The sequence below is a fragment of the Sceloporus undulatus genome, chromosome 1 (genome assembly GCF_019175285.1).
Source record: "Sceloporus undulatus isolate JIND9_A2432 ecotype Alabama chromosome 1, SceUnd_v1.1, whole genome shotgun sequence".
NCBI lineage: Eukaryota > Metazoa > Chordata > Lepidosauria > Squamata > Phrynosomatidae > Sceloporus > Sceloporus undulatus.
In genome coordinates this window covers 35,928,639-35,942,541 of record NC_056522.1, presented here as the reverse complement: position 1 = coordinate 35,942,541, position 13,903 = coordinate 35,928,639, and the positions used below count along the sequence as shown (strand labels likewise).

Genomic DNA, 13,903 nt, shown 5'->3' with positions numbered 1-13,903 from the left:
AATGCATAGTGGATAATTGGACACACCTGACAATTGTTAAGTGGTCAAGGCTGAGATGATGAAATCATTAATTGTGGGATGAACAAGGAGAACCAATGGGAATGATGTACACGCCTACTGGGTGGAAACAGACCACAGTAGGTGGTACCATGATTTGGCTATAATAATGACTATAGATCCCAGTGCATTTTGTGGGTTGTAGTAGTGGATAGGAGAGTGAGGAGTTGAGTATTGTTTGGAGCTGTGTACATAGTAGAATAAAGTAGATCTTTTATATAAGACTACTGAGTTGTCTGGTGTCTTGGGTGAAGCTACAAGAACCAGCAGGACCCTGGTGAAGAAGGGTGAAGACTTCTGTGGAAGCAAGAGTGAGAAGGCTTGGAGAGTTTGTCGGGGTCTTCAGCCTGTTCTCTGCAACTCTTGCAAAGATATAACAACTGGCCAAAACTGGTCAGCGTGGTGCACAACCAGGTGGTGAGTTCCAGGCCAGGTGAAGAGCCACAACTCCCATCATCCCCGTCATATAAGGCAACAGGGGGTATTAGGCGACCCGCAAGGCACCCGCCGGCAGCATCCCTGGCCTCCCCTGAGGGGGTCTCGTGCCGGCTGGAGGGGGCCTCTCTGGAGGCCTGAGAGAGGATCCGTGGCAGCTGGGCTCTCGCCGCCATTTTTCTTCCAAAAGGCAATGGGGAAGCGGCTCCAGAGCCGGCCAGGCCGAGAAAAAGAGCCGGCTCCTTACTCCTCGCTGCCACTGCCGGGGATTCTCCGATCCTCCAGCAGCTTCAGAAGTCCTCCGCAAAAGCCGCCGCCACCCAGGATCCTCCGCTCCGCCAGCAGCTTCCGCGGGGGACTTCTGAAGCCGCTGGAGGATTGGAGGATCCCCAGTGGTGGCGGCGGCAGCGCCGATGAGTTTGGGGCCGGCTCTTTTACTCGGCCCAGCTGGCTCTGGAGCTGCTTCCCTGCCACCTTTTGGAAGAAAAATGGCGTGAGAGCCCAACCGCCGCAGATCCTCTCTCAGGCCTCCAGAGAGGCCCCCTCCAGCCGGTGCAAGTGCCGGCTGGCTGGGAGAGGACCCAGCAAGGACCCCAGAGACAGGGAGGTGGCTATGCCATTCACCTGCCTCTGGGGTAAAAATCTGCCGCATAAGGCAGACTTAAAGAGTCGCCTTATATGCCGGAAAATACGGTAATTGCTTGCAGGGAGCCTTCTTATGGGGGGATGTTTATTTTTAAACTTTGTGTGCTTCTGAATGGTTTTATACTTTTATAAGCTATGGTTTTAATGTGATTATTTTTAATTGTGTTTTAAATTTTATTGTCTGGTTTTAGTTGATTCTTTTTGTGACCCACATTGGATCTTACTTCAGAAGGACAGCATATAAAAATGGAATAAATAATTGATAAAGACAGGTCACCCAAAGATGTTGAGGACACAGGAAGGAAATCTGCTGTCCTTCTCTATCTGTGCCAGAGATATTTCTAAAGGTTGTTGTTGTGTGTGACTTCAAGTCATTTTCAATTTATGGCAATCATAAGGCAACGCTAGAGCCAGCATGGCATAGTGATTTGAGTTTTGGACTATGATTCTGGAGACCCGGGTTTGATTCTCCAACTCAACCATGGAAACCCATTGGATAACCTTGGGCAAGTCACACACTCTCAGCCCCAGAAAACCATAATAGGTTCTCCTTAGGGACACCATAAGTTGCAAATAACTTGAAGGAACACAGTGACAATAACAAGGCAACCCTATCACAGGGTTTTCTTAATAAGATTACTGTAGGTAAAAATAATTGCCATAGAAGATCCATTCCCTCTTTGACTTCAACAATCTTCCTACTTAATCTGTAACAGAACCTGAAAGGGTGGGGAAACCATGGATGAAATTTCCTTTTTCACCTACCTCCAAGAGTACCAGGTATAAGGGGCCAAAACCTTGCATCCTTGGGGAATATTTGCATATGAGAATGGTCCAGGGTGAAGTTCACACATATTTACTGCACAAAGCATTCCCTGTCTACATTCTAGAGTGGGGTGGTACATGGCACAGCGGGCAGTACACAGCACCATGTCCACATGAGGAATTTTGGGTGCAGGTCATTAATCATGAAGCCACCTTGAGTCCTTGTACTGGGAGGAAGGTGGAATATAAATAAATAGAATAATCAGATGTGTGGCAATTTCTAACACAGTGCCCATGCTATGTAAAAGGGCAGTATGAACAAGGAGTGATCTAAACTTCACTGCATTCTTAATGTTCTCAGCTTCCCAAGGGCAAACAAGAGCTTTCTGATAGGGGGCTTTTTTTTGAGTCTCCATTTCAAACAAGTTTAGGTTTTTCAAAATATATATTAAGAACACTTTAATTTAAACCCTCCATTCTGTTCAAAAACAAAAGGGATAATTAAATGTACAGAGCAGTTACATCCATGTATTATTAGGATGGGGGAAATCAAAAGGTAATTATTCTTTGCCACCTGTTCCCTGAACATACCAGTCATTTCCTAAAGACAGTGAAGGCATAACTCTGTGGTGCTGCTTTGTACTCCTATGCAATGCCACTGGCTATTTTCTTAAAACACTCAGATCAGAACAACTGTGTAACTGTAGAAACTCAACAAAAGCTCTTGTATTTTTTTAAAAAAGTGAAATTTAAAAGTATCTTGACTGGATATTAGGTATTTTAAAACCATAACAGGAACTAGGGCATTTACCACAAATGAGTAGCCTTCTTTTCTTCTCCCTGAAAACCTATCTTTAATTTCAAATTGCAGTTAAATCCAGGGGAAGGGACCTGCAGCTCCCCAACCATTGTTGGATTCCAGCTAATATAAATGCAGTCAGTCCAGCCAGTGTTAAAGGGCCATGAGAGTTCATAGAATCATAGAATCATAGAATTGGAAGAGACCGCAAGGGCCATCCAGTCCAACCCCCTGCCATGCAGAAAATCCAGATCAAAGCATCCCCGACAGATGGCCATCCAGCCTCCGTTTGAAGACCTCCAAGGAGGGAGACTCCACTACACTCCTAGGAAGTGTGTTCCACTGTCGAACAGCCCTTACTGTCAGGAAATTCCTCCTAATGTTGAGGTGGAATCTCTTTTCCTGCAGCTTGCATCCATTGCTCCGGGTCCTAGTCTCTGGAGCAGCAGAAAACAAGCTTGCTCCCTCCTCAATATGACATCCCTTCAAATATTTAAATAGGGCTATCATATCACCTCTTAACCTTCTTTTCTCCAGGCTAAACATACCCAGCTCCCTAAGGCGTTCCTCATAGGGCATGGTTTCCAGACCTTTCACCATTTTAGTCGCCCTCCTTTGGACACGCTCCAGTTTCTCAATGTCCTTTTTGAATTGTGGCGCCCAGAACTGGACACAATATTCCAGGTGGGGCCTGACCAGAGCAGAATATAATGGCACTATTACTTCCCTTGATCTAGACACTATACTTCTATTGATGCAGCCTAAAATCGCATTGGCTTTGTTAGCTGCCGCATCGCACTGTTGACTCATGTTCAACTTGTTGTACTCCAACATCACGTAAAGGCCCAAAGGCTTCATCACCTTGGTTTAAATAATCTCTATCCAGTTTGGGAAACAAAATTCTTCCTGATGACTAATGGACAAATAACGCGAGGGTCATTTTTTTAAAAGAATTGAGTTTAAATTCAGACCAACCATTATTAACAATTAAGATTCACTTTAGAATTAGGCAGAATGGTTTCCCAGGCTAAACATTCAAAAAATGGAGGAGCCAAAGTCCAGAGGTGATGGGGGCCTCTGACCATCATATACTGCAAAACATAGAAAAGGTACTTTTTGGAGCTACACCTCTCAGAATTCTCCAGTGAGCATGGCCAATAGAAGACTACTCCAAGGGCCCCCATAAAGTATAGTTTCCACCCAGATGGAGGCAGCTATTCACTTGAAAAATGAACTTCTAAACAATTATTAATGGTGTGAAGGGTGCTATATGATGGTGTTATTTTGACTAGAGTAACCAGCCCATGGCCATCGTGGCACATCTATTTTGTTGCTTCACTGACATAACAATAGAATCATAGAGTTGGAAGAGACTTCAAGGGCCATCCAGTCCAACCCCTGCCATGCAGGAACTCAGAATCAAAGCACTCCTGACAGATGATCATCGAGCCTCTGTTTAAAAACCTCCAAAGAAGGAGATTCCATGACACTCCGAGGCAGTGTGCTCCACTGTCAAAAAGCTCTTACTGTAAGGAGGTTCTTCCTAATCTCTTTTCCTGTAGCTTGAATCCATTGCTCTGTTTTGTCTCTGTAGCAGCAGAAAACAAGCTTGCTCCTCCCTCAGTATGACATACTTTCAAATGTTTTAAACATGACTATCATGTTACTTCTTAAAACTTCCTTTCCCCAGATCCTTCTAAGGTGCTCCTCATAGGGCATGCTTTGAAGACCTTTCACCATTTTGGTCACCCCCTTCTGGATGCATTCCATCTTGGCAATATCCCTCTTAAATTGTGGTGCCTAGTACTGGACACAGTATTCCAGGTGAGGTCTGACCAAAGCAGAATAGAATGGTATTATTGGCGCAGTACAGAGCGCCAAAAAGAGGCGCCTCCCCAGCGCCTCTCTTTGCTCCACAGGAGCACCACAGCAACCAAATTGCACAGCCCGGCTGCAGAGCAAAAGAGGAGCACCCAGAAGCAGATCCTTTTTGTGACACTGCTGCAACACTGCAAAGTGTCAGAACCGGCACAGTGACATCGCAGCTCCGACGTCCCATCTGGAAGCGGCGCAGTGCAACGTCCTCATCACGTGCTAGGGTTGCCGGGCAGGTGGGAGCTCCGCCCACCAGGCAACTCTCACACGTGACGAAGGTGCTGCAAAGGCCCGTCTGTTCCGGGCCAATACTTCCATAGATCTTGATAGTACACTCCTATTGATGCAACCTAGGATTATATTGGCTTTCTTAGCTGCTGCATCACACTTTTTGATTAATAGAAATAGCCGTTAGTATGGAAAATCAGTATAAAAAAGGTTTTTGTAGCCCTTCGCTTAGACGTTAACTGAAAGAAAGAAGTTGATAGCATGAGCTACCTCAGATGCATGTCAGATGCCTGCCTCTAAGGAAGTAGAGTCTAGATTACAAAAGCTCATGCCACCAACTTTTTTCTTTCAGTAAGTCACAAAGAAGATTCATTTGCATACTTTGCATATTGCTACAAGATCCCTTTGCATACTGTTGACTCATGTTCAGCTTGTGGTCTACTAAGACTCCCAGATCCCATTCACATGTACTGTTGTCAAGCCAAGTGTCACGTATCCTATATTTGAGCCTTTTTTCTCTTTCTCTAAGTGGAGTACTTTACATTTCTCCTTGCTGGAATCCATTCAACCACTCTGAAAAAGAATAACATGAAAGCTTTGTTTGGAGGTCAAAACAGGAAGGCAACTGCCCCTTCCTGTACTCCATGGTTTGTTGTTCAGAGGGACTAAAAGGAGCTCTGGTAGATCACAAAATGCAAAAGTGTCAAGGACACAAAATGAAGAACACATGAAAGAAAGCAACTGAAAACAGAAACATGTGTTTATGTACTTTGCAGCTGTGTTCTGTGCAGCTCCTAAACCTCTGGCTTGAAAGACTGTCCTCCAATATTTGGAAATCATTGACTGAACAGTAGACCCACTCCCTCCACCTACCCATTTTTGCAATGTATCTGAATCTGCAGACCAACCTTGAGCATGGTGCAGCACGAGGAACACCGATTCCTCCGAGATGATGTACTTGTGCAGAGCCACCATGTTGGGCACGCAACGGGGAATGATGGTCTTTCTCTTCCTGCTGTACTCGCTACTTTTCCTTAGACCCTGACAGAGAACAAAAAGGTCAGTTGTACCCTCAGTTGCCTTTGGAGCATGCTGTGCTCTGTGCTTATCAACCAAACTAATCTATCTGAGTTACTCCAGGCTTCAGAGAAACCACTCATCTGCTGTTCTATGCCCCTCAGTCCCCTGAGGCCCTGCTGATGGCATCTGGCGCACATCCAGAGAACAGAAGATGGCACAAAGCTGCCATTAAAATCAATTACATGGGTCAATGTTTTCATTAGAATCTCTCACAAACCAAGTCATCAGGATGACACTCAGTTATTTCCCTATGACCCTTATTTTAAAGAAACCTCTTTTTTAGGGGTGGTGCTGTGTTTTAAGTTTTAAAGTAAACTGTTAAATTCACCGACATTCCAATGGCATCCATCCCTCCCCCATTTTTATGGATTGGAGTAAACACACATTTCCATCAGACATAAAGAAAGAGGTGACATGATTTGTTCCCAGAAGAAGGTTATGGTTTGTAAATGTGGCATACACACAGAAATGAGCCATAAAAGAAGCCTTGCTGCTGGTGGACATGCAAACCAAATTGTATTTCAGTTCACTTGGGTCATAAGCAAATCTTATAAAAGACATGAGGCTTCCACTAAAAAAAAAACACAAAAAACAGTCGTGTGTCTCCTTCTCTTCTATTCCAACCAACATCTAACACAAAACAAACAGTAAACATGATATATGCTGGTCCTGAAATAGAAAGTGCTAAATGGCTTAAGTCCAGACTATCTGAAAGATTGTATCTCTCCATACAAACCTGCCACAGTTTTAAGATTTATAGTGGAAGGCTTTCTCTCAGTCCCATCTCTATCATAGTACTGCTTGGTGAGGACTTGGGAGAGAGAGCCTCCTCAGTGGCTGCTCCCAATCTCTGGAATTCCCTCCCACAGGGAGGCTGGCCCCCTCCCTGCTTTTGTTTTGCGGGGAGCTTTTTGTTTAAACAGTCTTTTAATATGTAAGCAGGGGGGCTTTTTATTGGGACGCATTTTCTATCTTTTAAAATTTTTGTACATCTTTTAAATTATTTTATACTGTTTTATGTGGTGATTTTAATTGTTATTAAATTTTTATTGTGAAGGTTTTTTCATTGATTCTGTCTGGGAGCCGCCTTGGGTCTCTCTGTAGGAGAAAGCTAGCATACAAATGAAATTAATAAAATAAATAAAAAATTAAATATAAATAAATGATATCACCACACTATCATTGTGCCCATCTCTGCACCACTTCATTCAGTGCACATTTTGATTTATTAGATGTCATAAGGAGTGAGAGAATTAAGTGACACAAGGCTGTCACTCTAGGCAGTAGCCACACGTTTGATGTTCTTGCTTACTGCAATATTAGGCACAATAAAGAAATGGTTCCATAAATGTTCCCATCTCTAAGGAGTTTGCAGTCATATACCTGTAACTGTGTCTTGCCAAACAGGGTCATATTCCTTCATCAAAACCTCTCTATCAACGTGGGGAATTCAGTAGCGGAAGGAACAGAGCTCTCTTACGCACCCTTGTGTACCTTTGGAAAACCATCATGAGGTCACAGTATGAGCTTGTTCTCATCCTCTCTGACATCACCCACCCACCCACTCCATCCTGTGCCACTCTGGAAATGTCTATATGAAGGGAGAAAACCACATGGGTATCAAGGATGGGCCATGGTGGCATCTAAAAATCATGGAACAAAACCGGTAGTCAGAATCAAAGAGTAAGTTAAGATTCAAGGGTGAATGAGGAGATATGACTATGCAATGCAAGTCAAGTTCAAAAAACAATAAAAGACACAGGAATCTATCCACACCTGAATGCTTGAGCAAAACTTAACAAAAACAAGAAACTGCATTATAGATTCCACTGTCAGCATAAGTGAGCAGAGTTATTCCAGTTCTGAGGATACTGCATCAAAAAAGCTGCCTCCTTCAGTTCAGTAACTCACTGCACAGGTGAAATATCTGAAGATCCTAAACAGTTCCTGACAACAGGTCCATTATTATGTTATTAAATCACTTCATGAAGTGCCACCTATTGGCAAGGAACCACAGACAGTTGCCTTTCTTTCCAGGTAAAAATTAATGATGCAGAGAATAACTATAGAATTGGCTTCTCTACACAAACAGAATGGCATAAGATGTAGCCAGAGGGAAAGAACAGCTATGTCCTCCAGAAATGTAAGAATGATCTCTGAATCTTGATTTACACACCCCCTCAAAACATACTATAAGATGGGTAGCAATAGCAACACATCCACCTAGTACCAGTTCTGGTAACCAGTGAAGAATCCCTTCATTTTGCTGAGTAGTATATTTCAATCAAAAAGATTTCAAATAGAACATTAAATACTGATTGTGATATTCCCCCTCTTTTGCTCAACCTGTAAGGCAGAGTGATGGAAGTGCTCCTAACATTACAACCTACTGACCTATTGTGGAGGCTTAACAGTGAATATAAGAAACAAAGCCACTCCCACGTCTCTGGATTTACTAGCCTGAACTACAAGAGGGTGAGTGGGTAGATGACATACAGCATTACTGACACCTTGAGTAATTAAGGGGGAAGTAGTGACTTACCTTAAGTATAAATGTCTCCTGAGTTCTAGTGTCCATTACAAGCAAAACCTAAATGAAACAAGCAATTAAAAATGATCATAGTGCACTCCTGTCTTTTTTTGTAATTAAACTTTATTAATACATTCTAAAACAAAACATGACAATAAACAGTACACCAAAACAACAATAAATAAAGACAATAGCCCAGATAAGGCCCTGAAAATTATAGATAAAAGGTATATTCAGGGATCCTGAAAGACATCTTTCCATCAAAATTTTGCTAAAATTGGGGGATATCTAGAGACTAAATCTTGCTGGATGTATTCAATAAATGGGTGCCAAATCTTATGAAAGGTCAATCCAGAGTGTAAGCCTCTTGCTCTGTTGTTATTATCTGCCATTTTCTCCATTAACCACAAGTCCCAGAGTCTAGTCCACCATCCTGCAATATTCAACTTTCCAGTTTTCCAGTTCTTGGCTACCTCAAGCCTGGCAACAGCCAGAAGCAAACTAATGAGTTCTTTATGCTGCAGGGCTTTGTTTTCTTTTCTTTTTTTAAAATAATCTTTATTAGCTTTTATACAAATTAAAAAGGGTACATCATTACTCTTACTTACATTTCAAACTTCAGTCATTTTATATACCCCCTTCCCCTCCCCTCCCCTCTTCTCCTCTATTTTCCATTGTTACTATTTATATTAGATATAATTTTCTCTATTCCTCAGTAAGATTTGATTCTCTTTTGCTTAATTACTAAGACTGTATCATCAATGTTCTTTTCTAGCTCATGTTACAAAACATTCTTATCTTAACTTCTTCTAAATCTGCTTACCTTTTCCTAATACTTTTTTAATTTTTCCCAAACTTGTAAATCTCTATCAGTGTTTTCCAAGATACATTTTCTTCCATATCTTCATCTTTCAAAGCCATCATTATACTATCCATTTCTACCACCGCCAAGCACTTCTCCAACCATTCTTCTATACTAGGGATCTCTTTACTTCTCCAATATCTGGCTAGTATAATTCTTGCTGAGGTTAACACATATAAAAGTGGTTTTATCTTCCGTCTTAATTCACTATTATCCACCATATTTAGTAGGCACATTTCTGGTGATAATGGAAAATCTATTTGTAATATTTTTTTGTGTCACCTTATGTATTTCCTTCCAGAACTGATTCACTTTTGGACAGGTCCACCACATATGATAAAGGCTACCCACAGTTTTTCCACACTTCCATTGTCATTTTTATAAATTTTTGCTAATCTGTTTGGCGTTAAATACCATCTATTCATCATTTTATAGAAATTTTCTTTTATGTCTGCACAAGGGGTAAATTTCAGATCTTCTCCTCATGCTCTTTCCCACCCTTTTAATTGAATGTCGTGTCCTATGTTTTGCGCCCACTGAATCATACAATGTTTGATCTGTTCTCCTTCTAATTCCTGTTTTAGCAATAATTTATAAAATTTGGAAATATTTTTTCCTTTCTTGTCCAATATAATCAAATCTAATTCTGTCTTAATTTGTGAGATTCCATACTGCTTTTCATCTGCTTTATCTCTACTAATTGATAATATAAGAACCAATCGATGTCATATCATTCTGCTTTCAGTTCCTCCCTTGTTTTTATTATTAATTTTCCATTCTCCATTTTTAAAGTATCTTTATATCTTAACCAATCTTTCACTTCAAGTTTCCCCTTTTTCAGTACTGCTTCATGTGGTGATATCTAGTCCGGCAGGTGTCTATATATTTTTTCTTTGTATATCATCCATATTTTCCATAGGGCTCCTCTTAATATATGGTCTTTAAATTCTTTGTTTAATTCCACCTTCCCCAGCCACATATAGGCATGCCAGCCATATGTCAAGTTAAATCCTTCTAGTTCTAGCAATTGCTCATCTTTTAATTGTATTCAACTTAGTACCCATTCCATACAGCAAGCATGGTAATACAGTCTTAGGTCTGGCATGCCTAAACCTCCTCTTTCTTTTGCATCTATCAATATATTCCATTTTATTCTGGCTTTCCTCCCTGCCCAAATGAATTTCCTTAAATCTTTTCCCCCTTGACTAAAAATCTTATTATTGTTAATTATTGGCAGATTTTGAAATAGAAACAAAATTTTTGGCAGTATACACATTTTAGCAATTGCTATTTTGCCTAATAAAGATAATTGCAGTCTTGACCATTTTCCATGTTCTTCTTTATTTCTTGCCATCCCACTTTATAATTATTGTCAAACAGTTCACTGTTTTTTGTCATAATCTGTATACCTAAATATTTCACTTTCTTCTGTATCTGAATTCCAATTTTTTCTTGAAGTATTTCTTGCTTCGCTTTTGTTATGTTATACGTAATTATTACAGATTTATCCTTATTTATTTTGAATCCTGCACATTTTCCAAACTCATTTATTATCTTTAGTATCCTAGGTATATTTTCTATGGGGTCCTCCACTACCAACATAACATCATCTGCATATGCTCTAATACGGATTTCTTTTCCTTTATATCTTGCACCTTGTATTGATTTATCTTCCCTTATTTTATTACAAAGAATTTCCAGGCACATTATAAATAACAGAAATGATAAAGGGCACCCCTGCCTTGTTACTTTATTTATTTTGCACTCTTCTGTTCTGCAGGACTTTATTTTCATTCATAAAAATGGAGAACAGGAGCAGGAGTGGTGATAATTGTATACTTTGTTTAGTGATCTTAGAGATCAGTTGTAAAATTTCTGTCCAGTACTCATACACTAAGGGACAATCCAACCACATATGTATAAAGGTTCCCCTACCTTCACACCCCCTCCAGCATTTTGGATTAGCATTGGTAGACCACTCCTATCTTAATAAGGCTGAGATCTTATGCTGCACAGTAAAGCATAAATGACTCACCATTTAGGCTCTGCAGCCCTTCATTCACTCACAGCTATTCAGTGACCGGTGGAGGGAGGCATTAGGGAAGTACTTGGCTACATCCCTATAGTAAGACACAGACCATCATCATTTGAAATCTCGTGAGGTCCAGCAGATGATGTCATTGGCTCATGTTTGGCTACAGAGACACAGCCAGACACTTCTCCAATCCCATCCCATGCTCTCTATTGCCACTATATGGCTATGGGGAGCTGCAACATTTAAATGGTGATATGGAGTGATGGGGAGGTTTAGTCACTGCAGGGAGCGGAAGACAATACCAACCTTCTCAATGCCCCCTAGAAAGAGACACACAGGGGGTAAGGTGGACCTATGCCTCTGTATGTCTTGACATGGTGAAAAGCCCAGTAAGCCACAGTGTCATCTAGAGCTGAATCCAAACCCCTCCAAGCCTAGGGAAGTTTGAAATTACTTAAGAATATCGACACAGTGGCATAACTTCATTCTACTTCTTCAGCAAGCAGAAGAGATGAAAAAATCACAGAAAGGGGCATAATTTGGCCTGCTCCTTGCCCACTTTTCTCTACTTGCATTCCAGCGCTTCTGCCAGCAGATCTTAAACAGCACTGCAGATCTTTGAAATCAGTTGACAGATTGCTCTATCAGCAAATCTCTGAGATCAGTCAAGAGTAGCACATTTTTGCCATCAGAACAACTTCTGCATTATTCTAGACTCCTCCAGGAAATGCACTTTTGAATTCAGATTGCATTGTTAATCAATCAGACTGACCAATTTAAAAGGCATCTCCAATTAAGACAGAAACAGATATTTTAAAACAGAAGTTTATGATTTTTAATTAACGTATGGGCACCATAGATGACATGTATGAATGGCTGGCTCAGAAGAGGTATTCCCTGCTGTGTCATAATAGGGACCACCTTGAAAGTGGGATGCCATCTTTTGTTGAAGCAAAAGTTGACATGCCTCTTGTAGGATAGTGCCTGCTATGACAAAATTGCTGAGCATTCAAATAAGAGCTCCTCCCCTTCAGAACTCTTTATTCATTTGCAGGTTTAATTCACTCATAAATCTGACATGGATCATATATGATGCACTGTTGTTGCTTAAATCATATGACATCCTCGAAAGATACCCTCTCAAAACTGCTACATCCCTTCATTGATCTGGTCCAGTTTGCACAAAACCCTTTTACATACTTTGCATATGTAACAAGCAATGTTTACTTGTTCTCTTCCTAAATATACGAAGAACTCTAACTGTAAACTGTGTGAACAAGATGTAGTGACAATCTCCATTTGAACAGCGTTACAAAGGAACTCTTGCTGGGAACACAAGTGGGATGATGCTATTGTGATCATAGCCTGTTTGCAAGCTATCAGGCCTAACCCACGCTGGTCAACAAAATGCCTATGGGAAGTCAACAAGATGTGCATCAGCACAGAAGGATACTGCCTCAGACTTCTAAACCTATATGCTGGTTATGCATGGAACTACCAAATGTAATGTCTTGGCTTTCTTGTTTCCTTTCCATATGAAGAACTAGTTCTACATGGAAGGGGAATAATGTCTATCTATGAGGAGGGAATCATTTTTAATAGAACTTTTTATCTGTTTCGTGAATCAGAACTTTGCTGAATTTGATTTCAATAGATCAGAGGCACTTCAGGTTAAACAAGATTCCATATATTTTAGCCTGGGGTGTTCAGTATGTATTACATGAGAAGTTTTACATGTATTTCATAAGAGGAAACAGAGCCTGGAAAAGTAACTTTTTTCCTGGCAACATGACCACTGGCTGCAGGGGGATTCTGGGAATTGTAGTTCAAAAAGTAAAATTTCTAAGGTCAAAGGGGAAATGTGCAGCTGCACTCAAGGTCTGTGCCTCCTCTGTCACTTGCCCCTCATTCAGCTCCACTGCCTTCCACACACTGGGAACACAGGAGTTTCCTACTGGCCTTCCTTATACATGGACATGGACAATCTGTGGATGTTTTTTTTAATAGATACAGTATTCATATATCCATGTGTTAGTTTGGGGTCATGAAAATGAAATATTTAAATATGTTTTTGCAAGAGTTGGTCTTAAGCCGTGCAACTGGTGAATTTCCCGTCTATAAAGGCTTGTAAAGCGGGGTTATTTAAATACAAACTAGGAAGTGATGAGATAAATCATAGCAAGAAAACTGAGTTGTGGTCTCCCTGTTTGGCCACAAAACATGGGAAAAAGAAGACATGCCAAATTAAAATAGATAAAGATGGTTAGAAAGTGATGCATCAGTTTTCCCAGGGACTTTGTCTTTTTGACCAAGTTTGCTTGCAACTAGCTAACATTCACATTGAGGCAGTAAATACAAGAACATATGTGATTTTTTTAATGTGCCCTTTGACTGTCAATTTCTCCCAAACAGGTGTTGGTTAAATGATTATAAATTGGCCCCTGGATACACCTCTTCAACTGAGCCGTACAGGACTGGAGATAATATAATTAGAGTGAAAACATCAGGCTGGTGAATGCTTTCCATCTGTTTGGCAATAATGTTTAGTTAACAATAGTCTTTAAAAAGAAGCACCTTCAACTTCCCTTCTTA

The 13,903-nt window shown here is 40.8% G+C and overlaps 1 protein-coding gene across 6 annotated transcripts in view; it reads right to left on the bottom strand.

Annotated features, from left to right (window-relative positions):
- Positions 1–13,903, bottom strand: part of RPS6KC1 (ribosomal protein S6 kinase C1) — a 179,880-nt gene that overhangs the window by 56,986 nt on the left and 108,991 nt on the right. For 5 of the 6 annotated variants that reach the window (XM_042445857.1, XM_042445884.1, XM_042445867.1 and 2 more), the window contains 2 exons: positions 8,427–8,474; positions 5,713–5,845 (listed from right to left, as the gene is read on the bottom strand). In XM_042445857.1, the coding sequence (XP_042301791.1) occupies positions 5,713–5,845; positions 8,427–8,474 (181 nt within the window). Of the gene's footprint in view, positions 1–5,712; positions 5,846–8,426; positions 8,475–11,311; positions 11,380–13,903 lie in introns of those variants that run through there. The other variant, XM_042445901.1, reaches the window with a different exon arrangement.